The sequence below is a fragment of the Trichogramma pretiosum genome, unplaced genomic scaffold (genome assembly GCF_000599845.2).
Source record: "Trichogramma pretiosum strain Unisexual culture from Peru unplaced genomic scaffold, Tpre_2.0 scaffold34, whole genome shotgun sequence".
Classification (NCBI taxonomy): Eukaryota; Metazoa; Arthropoda; class Insecta; order Hymenoptera; family Trichogrammatidae; genus Trichogramma; species Trichogramma pretiosum.
The window spans coordinates 774,041-785,770 of NW_019641683.1; the positions used below are offsets into that span (position 1 = coordinate 774,041).

Here is an 11,730-nt window from a genome sequence, read left to right on the forward strand (position 1 = left end):
GCTTGCTTTTATTATTATATCCTATATATTACTCGTTGAAATTTCAACGGAACGTTTTTGCTTCCCCAATATTTCCGAAATCGATTTCTAAAAAAAAAAAAAAAAACATATATATTATATATATGTAACATATATATATACATATGTATACATATATATACATATGTATATATTATATATATATATATATCCAAAAAAATGGTCGTTTTTTACGATTTCGCACGTTTTAAGCCTTTTTTTACATTTTTTACACATTCTTCTTTTGTGGCGTGCACCAAGTGCCCGTTCTGGCCCCTGTTGAAACTTCTTCGGGAAATTTTTTTGTTCTCGTGTTCTCGCGGATGAGTTTGTGGTGGAGAACTTGAACGCGTCGACCTGGTGCACCGAGTCCCCGTTCTGGCACCTGTTGAAACTTCTTCGGGGAATTTTTTTGTTCTCGTGTTCTCGCGGATGAGTTTGTGGCGAAAAACTTGAACGTGCCGACCTGGTGCACTATGTGCCCGTTTTGGCCCCTCTTGAAACTTCTTCGGGGAATTTTTTTGTTTTCCTGTTCTCGTGGATGAGTTTGTGGCGAAGAACTTGAACTTTCTTTTACTTGTTGATTCTAATAAAAATTCATTAATCCCATATTCGAAAACAATATATCAAACTAGACTTTCGAACAAGAAAAAATTTACATTTGAAAATTATTATTTATCTTAAAGTAATGTAAAAGAAAACGAAATTAATGTTTAGGAATTAATTTTAATATTACTGACCAAAGGGCTTTTTTTCAATGTAACCTTTTTCTTTCTTTTATTTGTTGATTCTAATAAAAATTCATTTATCCCATATTCGAAAACAATATATCAAACTAGACTTCCGGACAAGAAAAAAATGTACATTTGAAAATTATTATTTATCTTAAAGTAATGTAAAAGAAAAAGAAATTAATGTTTATGAATTAAAAGCAGACAAGTTAGTTATTTAAGTATATAATCACAGATAAGTCAAGTGAACGAGTACATTGATCTTTAGTATTTGTCTGTATTCTGTGAAAGATTTTCATCGCTAAAATGAAAGTTAAAAAATTCATAATAAAAAAAAATCTAAAATTAAAGTATAAAGATTGTTGTTCTTAGGCCATGGAAATTTTTTATTAGAAACCTTTATTATGTCGACTATAGCGTAAACGATTGCTTTCTTTACGGAAACACACCTGTGTTTATGCCTATAAATGCAAAAGCATGAAAATTAAGGATTAATATTAAAATTTTTTGTTTCGGAAGATAAAATATGTTTTTGCAGGTTTTTGTACAACAAAAAATATGTCTGTGGATCCTATTATTATTAAAATTCATCCAGGATACATATATATTGACTTGTAATTTTTAAGTCCTTGTCAAGATGATTTTGATAATATTTAATCAATATTTAATCAATGATCCTTTAGGTCTCAAAATTTTTATAATTAAATTCTTTTCCACTCAAGTGTAGCAGATTTTTTATTTAGTTATTTTTTAAATCTACTAATCTCCAAATTTCTCATAGACCTATTTCGACGTACAAATTAATGCCCTTTTAGAAAGTCACTGTACTATATTTAAGACGAGAAGGAGAGATGATGTTTCGTTAAGTTAAATCTATCAAGTTCTTGGGTTATTTTGTATTCAATGAATCATGACCAATTACATAATATATCGATAAACATGATTCTATTATATTCTATTATGTTTCAACATCTAAATTTGTTCAAAATTTAAATATTTCATAAATATGTCTTATAATATTCTTACTCCTCCAATATTTCTTACAATTTCTTTGAAACAATCTGAGACCGAGCGAGCGTTAGCGAGCGAGGAACGCCGCTAGTGTATATTAATGCTTAAATCTATTCACCTTGTCACTCTGTCTGCATCTTAAATTCATTTTTGAATCAATTGGAAATATGATTTTTGGCGCTTGCATTTTTCGAGATGATTTTTTGTTAAAAAAAATAACAATCACTCGCGATTCAGAGTTCACTTGAAAAAAAAACGAATACTCTTATAGAATATCCGATACAAATACTAATGACAATTCTCGCTGAATTTTATCGATGAGATAGTACTAATGTATAAATATTGCATTTTATCAATTTAATATGTCAATAAGCGAGCACGCCAATCAGAACAAGCGATTTCATCGACTTGAGTACGAATCGTCGTCGAACGCTTCATTCTTGCGGTAGACAGACGAAAGCGATTTGTATACACGCATGTATCTAATTAAGTGTCGATTGTCTTTCGATGATATCATCGTTTCAAGATAATATTCCTCGTATTTTGTTCCACGTGAAAGCGCTTGGAATAGATTTCGTGAAGAGCATCAGGATAAGATAAGCTACAATGCATTATGAAAAATTGAGCTAATGATTTCCGCTTGAAAGCACATTCATAAAGCGAAGCTTTATGGTGGCTGTCATTGCATATTTTTTCACATCGCACTCGTATTTTTTCTAATTATGTAATGCACACAGAAAATAGCTCTCAAATAAATGCAAAGTTTGCAAAACTTTAAGCACGGTTGTTTGAAAAAACGCAGATCCAATGACTTTTTAAGTTCGCTCATTTTATTAATCTAACAGCTAATATTGAATTTGTTCAATGTTTAACGTCGATGGTAAGAATACATCTTAGTTGAAAATTCCTAATTATTTCGACATGAACAGAAACATTGTAACGACTAGGCCACAAATAAATATATGAAATTTTATAAGATCAAAAGCTGCTACTTGTTGCTCTTATGCTCGTGCAAACTTCTATATAAATCGCCCTGTTTTACCCTTATCATGTTCAACGTAAATTAGTAAAACAGAAGATGCAATCTTTTTGATATGATTTTTCGCTTTGCTTTTGCGTCATTTTTCGTATTACGCAATTGCGAAATTTATGTTCCGTTTGATAATTATTCTAAAAGACATGAGCGTCTTTTTAAATAATTGTGAATGCATCGAGCTTGGTCAACATGAGTACTGCAGCACATTTGTTAGCATGTAGAAGCCATGAAAATGGAATTGCGATGAGCATCGCCATGACTTTAGTTCTTAAGGTGGCTAGTCAGTAATCATAACAATAGTACAGTGAGGCGTATGTCTGCCTCTTTCTTGTATTAGGTAGGCAACCGCTCGCACTGTTCAAAATCAATGATTTTACTCAAATTTTGTTTAATTACTCATTAGTTAGTTCGATAAAGGGTAATTTTTAACATATCAATTGAAAGGTAGTGACTTTAAGCATAACATACTCGTTTTTGGTTAAGATCTGTTGTTGAATAAAAAAGTTAAGGCGTAAAATGTATAAAATTATGATGGCCTTCCATAAGAGCCCATGCTAAATTTACTATTTTCAACGGCTTCGTTCTCAAAAATTAGTTCGATAACCCATGCTGAAATTTCTACAGCATATCAAGGGCACTTTAAATGACATTTCTGCAAAGTTTCATAAACATCTGTTGTCGACCCATTTTACTGATGAACCACCTTAAGAAACACATAGAAATTCTACATACTCTACAATTCTACATATAGAAATTCGACAGATCCAGATGTATAATCAGTTACATATTTTCGAGGCCCTCAAATTGTAAGAATATTGTATTGACGAGTGCGCGAAGAAGGAAAGCTGGAACGATTATGTCTTCATGGGTTTGAGTAATTTAAAAACAATCGAATAAGTAGGTTAATCTTCTATGTGAGTGAAATGAATCATGGATTGTCTCCAATGCGTGCAATATCGTATTCTTTTCGCTTGCCCTACATGACGAGGTAATTTTGAATAAAGCACAGGCATTGCGATAAAATCGAAAATTAAAAAAAATGTTAATGACTGGGTCAAGCCTGTTCGCGATCTACACGTGTTTCTTACTGAGAGACACAACGATTACGTGAGCGGAAGCATCGCAATGTGAATTGTAGCTAGCGTGATATAACTTTATAGCTCGAAGCCGTAAATACACACGATAATAGAATGCTTGCTTGGGCGTAACGCTCATCTAAAGAAAGTCATCGAACCGAAAGAAACACTGAAGTGCATCGATCACTCGAAGCCAAGCTTGTATAAGAAAGCCGTAGGCGCGCGTGCAGCTACAAATTGCATTATGGGGTAGGTAAGGCTGAGCTATGTGCTGGGTTGGGTACGCGAGTGCTCGACTCTAGTCGAACGATCGATCGGCCGATAGTCGTCCGCACGCGAGGGCTGAAGCTCGCGCGCACGGCACCATTTCTATAATATTGTGCGTGTGCGCACAAAGCCGAAGACAGAGAAGATAAACTTATTATAGGACCGATTCGGCGCTACTGCGATTTTGTCACTTGTCAAACCTGCTGCTCCGGGTTCTCTTTTTTCCCTCTGTAAAGTGCATATATTTTCCTGACATTGAGTCGCGCGGGGGGGCATCGATTTACAAAAAGATCTTATTTCTGATCAGATTCGCGAAAACTTTACCATGTAAGCGTGAGTCATTTTGACAGTGACTCGGTAGTGATAATGAAATAATAAATCTGCATGTTATTTTTTTTCTTCAAAATTTCTGCGAACATCAACTGCATTATTCTTAACAAATTTACGATAAAACTGCTCTGTTGTTTTTTCCCGAAATTCTGAAACGGCTGGAATTTTATTTGACCTTTTTACATGGCTGTTGCCTTAGCTATATTGAAATTCATATCCGCCAACTCAACGACTTCCTGCCATGCTTTCACACCTCGAGCGCGTAATCGTGACCGGTTAGTCACCATTCGAGTAGAAACAGCGAAATTGAAATTCAACAGAGAATGCTGGAAAAGCTCATGCATAAGTCTTGAAATCACGTAAGTTTGAATGATTGAACAAAGAGCCATCTAATATAGTACAAATATAATAACTAAAAAAAGACATTCTCGGACAACATAGAAGTATTCTCGGAAAGAAAAATATGGCACCTGCGTGTTTGCAAGGTTACGTACATGTATCGGTAATAAATCTGCAAAACACTAACGAGTGCAAGTTTGACTCGAACTTGGTAAAAAAGTATTCAAGAGTACGTATGTGTGTACAATATGGTCGGTTTGCCTTGCGTATATGTACAGGCGGCGACTGGTACAACAGCTGGCCGTTGGCTTGGTGGGATAGGCAATTTTTTTGTATACCATATCCCACCCATCCTGGCCCATGCGCGCCAAGAGTAAAGACAGCTTCGTGGCTTTTAACTGGAAAGCTAAATTCTCCAAGAAGCAATAAACAAACAAAAGAGAAAAGGAGCGAGACAGAGAGTTGACGCGCTTGTATTGCACTGTAGAGTGCATCGATCGAGGGTAAACCTACAGTGTGTGCCGCTTCGCAGTGGCTCTAGGAAAGACGCAAAAGCGGCTTCGAGGCTTGACGTAGCACACCACGCCTTTGTCTCTGCAGTCGGCTCATCGGCAGGTTGAAAAAATTCTATGCGGCTTGCATATTTTCAGCTCTAACGCGCACGAATAATCTTGGAGCAATAATTGTTGGATGCAGGAACTAGGATGTCCGCATCGCGTAGGTGTCGGATTAGTATAGCAGCCGAGCTGGAAAACTGGGGCTTGCTAAGTATCAAGAGCAACAGGCTAAGCTTAGCTCGGAGTCACGCAATGTGTCCGCAGTGTCGGCAGCGGCGTTCCCTCCCACGTAAACAGATCCCACTCGCGTCTGAATCTATGCAGTGCGAGTCGTTGCGCCATGTATACAAACAGGACTGCCACGCATCGGTTAAACAGCTGATTTTTACCTGGAACTGCGACGTTGGAGTATCGTAACAAAAAATGGTGGTTAAATAATTGGGACGCGCTCAATAATTCTTCGTGCATATCCTGGCTAAAGGAAGAATTTTTTATGTAAGAATTTCATGGTATGTCTCGTGATATCGCGGGCGCAATCGAGTCAGTTGCTCTCGATTTTGCTGCACCAAGTTTCTAATTGTAATCGACTTGCGGATTTGCTATGAAGCTATGCAAGTAAAGGGTTATGGTATAAATATAGAAAGAAAAAAAAAACAATCTCTCGCGATAATGATGCAGTCTGCTATCTATTCGTGAGGTGTAGCATCTCTGCGCTTTTCTAAATACTAGATGGATATTGAGAGTTGGATTTGCACGACCTACGAGCACACGGCGCAGTGCACAAAGTGCAAGAAATATCGCGAGCTATTCACCGGAGCGCCGAGGCAAAAATAATCGAAGCGCTGAGCGAGAAACGCATGGCCAAAAACACAGGCGTAAAAGTGGGAGGAGCGCAGAGCGATTGACAAACTGCTGCAGTCGTAAACGAAGAGAAAATCGGCAAGTTCGAAGAAGTGGCTGACTCACCTAGATCTTCGACGAGCCTGAGCATGACGCCGCCGATGTGCAGCTCGCCCTTGACTCGCAGGCTGCGCTCGACGTTGAGATCGGTCACGTAGATCCGTAGCACCCAGCTACCATCGATCTCGTGACCGTCCGTGTAAATACGGCTGCTCATCGTAGCTGCTGCTGTCGCCGTCATGGCTTCTCCAACGGCAACAGCTGACTCTCTCTCTCTCTTCTTTTTTCTTTCACACTCTCGCTGCGGTGACTCGATATGTATGCTCGAGCTGCGGCGACTCCGCTCAGCGATGACTCGCTTTCAAACACTCAACCAAACGATCCACGATCGATTATTAAACACAAGAGCGACACAGAACGCGCGAACGATTTGCGAGGATGCCGCTGTTATCACAAAAAGAGTAGTCACTTCATGGCACTGGGAAAAAACCAAACACGAACGAGTAGTGTCGAGGCACGAGTAGCCGCGCGACTCCGATTCTGTGCACTCTGGCGAGGCGGACTCGCCGAGCAAAATGACACGCTTGCTTCTATCGGTATGCCAGCGCGCTGCATCTGTGTGTTGCGTATGCGTGAGTGTGCGTTCATGTACGCGCGACTATGTGTGTGTGTGTGTATGTGTATGAGCGCGTTTGTATAGTGTCTGTGCTATACGGACCGTAGATGCAGGAGCGCGAGCGGCCGGTAGCGAGCAGCGAGCGTACGAGACCCACTGATCGCGATCCGCTTATTCGCAGAGTCTAGAGCGGCAGACCCCCGCTACGAGGCAGAACTGTGAATACTGACTGACTGTGCGGCGAGCTCGCTGCTGCCAACAGCTCTCGAGTCGAGCGCCACACGCCTACGGAACGCAGCATAGATGCTTAGCCCGTCGGTGGCAGCAGTGCGCGGCTGCAGACCTCGACTGCCTGCGCCGACGTCGCCGCAATTCCAGCGCATGTACGAGAGCAACTTTACCGGCCTACGCATAATATTATGATCATTTGCCTTTTTCACCGCTCGGCAATTGTTTACGTACCCGGCCCAAGTAGCGATATCCATTCTTTACAAACTCATAACAAATAATGAGTGATCTACCTTAAACAAGCTCAAATTCACTTAGTAACTTGAGTTTCTTTAAAAAATGTTCTAGAAATGTTCCAAAAAGTACGATGATCGTTTTTTTCTACAGCTCATAATTCATTTTTTTATTTCAAAGTACGATTTTGGTCTCAAGAGTACAATCAATTGTCAACTGCATCGTTCTCGGGAGACTTGAAATGTTTTGATATCAAATTTACCTGCCTAAAAATGTCAAATAATTATTCGGGTGAACTTGCAACGGTGTTCTACTTAAATAATCCGAGCTATACAAGAACTTGATTTGGATTTTAAAAATATGAAGGAATTAATTGAATATGCCAACAGTTCAATTTTTAGAGTCAATAACGCATACTTTTTTTCAGTTCTCCGTAGAAAAGTTTGAGCGTGAAGTATAATACATACTGTTTGACTTATGAGCATTTCCCGAGCTTTTTTAAAGAATTTTATAATTATTTAATTGAAAATAAATTATTGCATGAACATGAAAATAATTTTAGTTGTGTATTTTTTGTGACACACTTTCTGCATGATTTGTAAAATCAAAAACATTCTTTTATTATTCATTATACTAATAAAGGAAAACAACTATCGCTAGTGCCATCAAAATTGGCTCATTCTTAATTGTTCAATTTAGTTTTTTTCTGCGGAGGAATCAACAATTTCGATTAAAATAACTATGAAGGAGCCTAATCTTTCATATTTTTAGAAATAAGAATTGTAGAAAATTTAAAATAGTATGAAATTGAAAATGTTCGTTTTCTTAAATTAACGATAGAATAAAAACGGGAGATTGGAGCAATGCTAGTTCATTATGAAAAAAACTAAACGACCATGATTCACAATTCATTTTTTCCAATGCACTAACTACTAGATTTAACTGTAAACACTTTATGAGTAAAAAATTTATGATTCATAATACTGAATTTTTAAACTAATTCTTTGTATCGAAATCTGATTTTGTTCAATTTTTTCGATTAGTAATGCCATTTTGCTATTTATAGAAAGATTTCGAATGCGTAAATTATTTGAAAATAAAATCTGTCTACTTTGAAACGAGTAAATGTAAGAAATGTAGAAGGCAGAAATATTGGCCCGCACGGTTGTGCCAATCGATTCAAAGGCGCAAGCTCAGAAGGTCTGGAACTCAAGCGAAGCCGTACGTGCAGTGAGGAAAATTCTACTCGCGCAGCCGAAACGCAGGCGCGCTTCCGTCCGCAGAGACTCTCGCGCTGCAGCTGGCCAGTTAGTAAACACACATGCAATTGGAATCGCGACCATAAAAGTCGGATTAACTGCAGCCAGCAAGAACCGCAGTGTGCGCGCAGCGAGCTTTCGTTCGTACGCGAGCCACGTCGTATTTACGTCCCTCTCGCGCGATAATCATCGGCCATGGTTTTACAGCTGGTCATGATTCAGGCGCAAGCTCCGATCGTCGAGGACGAGGGAATCTTTGGCGGCGACATTGTCAAAAACTGAGCAAAGCTGCTCTCGTCGTGGGCAACTCGATAATCGAGCAATCACGGAGCCTCCAGCCTTTTGTAAAGTAAGTTCAGCACGAAAAGTTCCCAGGACTAATAAAGTTCAGCCTTCGACGAGCTTTTTATTTGCTTTATCACGGATGTTCGGGAAACGATTTATTTAGTCAATTATTCATCCGTGGCATTATTTTTCGACGCACGATTATCGAGCAAATATTTTGTGTCGCCTATCGAGACGAATCCTCTCATTCGTCATCGTAGCTCGTTGGAAATTGACGCGACTGGGTTTTTCACGCACTCGATGGCACGCAATAGAGAAAAATATCGGTGCTAGGTCCGAATAGGGTCACGAGCTAAGCCGTTGACACGCAGCACCAATTTCAAGCACAATTGCAAGTTGCAACGACAATTTTGATGTGCGCACGCGCTCGCTCGCGGATACGTACAAGCTGGACGCGTTGGTCGATCGTTCGTGCGGCGGGAAAGAATTGAAAAAGCTGCAGCTTGCGATGTCGTTCGACAGGTGTATCCGGTGAGTCCGGTGACGGGGCCGGGCTCGGCCAAGTCGGTATGGGAGCTGAGTCCGGAGCCGGAGTCGATGGCGGGACCACCGCTGCTGCCACCGTCGCCGGCCGCGGCAGGGACAGCCGGCGGGGCCCGGCGCGGCCTCGAGCAGAGCAGCCCGGGCGCCGCCGGCAAGGGAGCCGCCCCCTCGGCGGAGGGCCGCCGCCTGCTGGAGCTGCTGCGGGCCGGTGAGCTCGAGGCCGCGGACGAGCTGATCGAGCTGCACGGGCCCGGCATCCTGGGGGCCCGCGACGAGTGGGGCTACACGGCCGGCCACTGGGCCGCCCTCGACGGCGACCTCGAGCTGAGCCGCTTCCTGCTGGAGCGGGGCGCGCCCCTGGACCTGCCCTGCCTGGGCACGCAGGGCCCGCGGCCCATCCACTGGGCCTGCCGCAAGGGCCACAGCGCCGTGGTGCAGCTGCTGCTGCGCCGGGCCCACGTGGCCGTGGACGCGGCCGACTTCAAGGGCCTGACGCCGCTCATGACGGCCTGCATGTTCGGCCGGGCGGCCACGGCGGCGCTGCTGCTGGGCTCGGGCGCGGGCCCGCTGCTGGCCGACGTGAACGGCGACACGGCCCTCCACTGGGCGGCCTACAAGGGCCACGCCGACCTGATCCGGCTGCTGCTCTGCTGCAGCGGCGTCGAGGCCCGCCAGGCGGACCACTTCGGCTCGAGCCCGCTGCACCTGGCCTGCCTGGCCGGCCACACGGCCTGCGTGCGGCTGCTCTGCGACAAGGCCGACGTGGAGCTGGAGCCGCGCGACCGCAACGGCAAGACGCCCCTGCAGCTGGCCCAGGCGCACCGCCACCTCGACATCGTGCGGCTGCTGCAGGCCGAGCAGAGGCGTCGGGCGCGCTGCCTGCCCCCGGTGCTCCAGCGCCTCTGGGCCCTGCTGTTCGGGGGCGCGGGCCGCAGCAAGGGGCCCCTCCTCCTCTTCGTCGGCTCGGTCCTGCTCTGGGGCTACCCCATGTACCTCTACAAGTGCGTCCCCATGACCTGGGACCTGCTCAGGGCCAGCCACTACTGCTTCATCTACTGGAACGTGCTCATGTGGCTGTCCTGGCTGGTGGCCAATCGCCGCGACCCCGGTTACTTGCCGCGCAACAGCGACGCTTACTACCGGGCCATCAAGCAGGTAATGATCGTCCTCGTTACGTCCTCGCTGCGATTCTGCTCGCAGCTGACGACCGACGTATTTTTTTCAGATACCCTACTACGACAAGTGGAAGAAGCGCAACCTCGTGCTGGCTCGGCTCTGCCACAGCTGCAAGTGCTTTCGACCGCTGCGCGCCAAGCACTGCCGGATCTGCAACCGATGCGTCGCCTACTTCGATCACCATTGTCCCTTCATCTACAATTGCGTGGGCCTGCGTAATCGCATGTGGTTTTTCCTCTTCGTGCTCTGCATCGCCATCAACTGCTCCTTCACCATATACTTCGCCTGCTACTGCATCGCCATCGAGGGTCTTCACCTGCTCTACGTGCTGGGCCTCTTCGAGGCGCTCGTTTTCTGCGCACTCGGCTGGATTCTCACCTGCACTTCGGTAAGCTCCGTCGCGGCTTATTTTTCGCTTCCATATCCTATATATTATCTTCCTACCGCCCAGTCTCACGTTCTCTTTGCTCCTCTCGACAAGGTTCTTCACGCCTGCATGAACCTCACCACCAACGAGATGTTCAACTATAAACGATACTCGTACCTGCGCGACAAGCGAGGCAAGTATTGGAATCCTTTTAGCAGAGGACCCCTCTTGAACTTCGTCGAGTTTTTCGCCTGTCCTTCGGACCTTTTCGGCAGCGATCCGCAACATTACCAGCTTTTTCAAGACGATAATATAATGTGACAACAATATTACTGCCTCATTGTTTCATCTGCTGCTCTTCTTATCGTGCACGCTGCTTGATATATTGTTCATCGACTTTTTACAATCAAACAAACAACATTTCTACTACTCGGCACATTGTACAATTTTACAACATCTGTATACAAATTTATCTTTCGGCAATAATTCATATTTTTTTCTTGTCTTTCATCGCTACCTAAACAAACATTGCCGTTGTTAAACCAATGCTGGCAAATAGCAAGCAAATAAATAAATACTTTTTTTGCTACTGTAAAGTGTTCTTTTTTATTAAAGTAGCTCATCTTTAGTTACAAGAAATACTGGCGATACATAAAACATTGCAATACTTGTAAAGTATAAAACTATTTTATTTTAAAAGTCGTACAATATCAATGGTATATAGAATATTATCTAAAATCTTAAAATATAATATAAT

The 11,730-nt window shown here is 42.9% G+C and overlaps 2 protein-coding genes across 2 annotated transcripts in view; one reads left to right on the forward strand and one right to left on the reverse strand.

Annotated features, from left to right (window-relative positions):
• The window catches only part of LOC106659329 (unc-112-related protein-like), a 54,059-nt gene extending 46,963 nt beyond the window's left edge, over positions 1-7,096 (reverse strand). Inside the window, exon 1 of the mRNA XM_014381827.2 lies at positions 6,332-7,096. Coding sequence (XP_014237313.1) covers positions 6,332-6,506 — 175 coding nt within the window. The 5' untranslated portion in view covers positions 6,507-7,096. The remainder of the gene's footprint in view (positions 1-6,331) is intronic.
• Positions 7,097-9,553: 2,457 nt separating this feature from the next.
• On the forward strand, positions 9,554-11,569 carry LOC106660014 (probable protein S-acyltransferase 23; the record flags this gene model as incomplete). Its single annotated transcript, XM_014382865.1, has 3 exons — positions 9,554-10,585; positions 10,656-10,994; positions 11,088-11,569. Coding segments are annotated over 3 exons (1,578 nt in total), but the record flags the coding sequence as incomplete, so codon positions are not given.
• Positions 11,570-11,730: the final 161 nt, after the last annotated feature.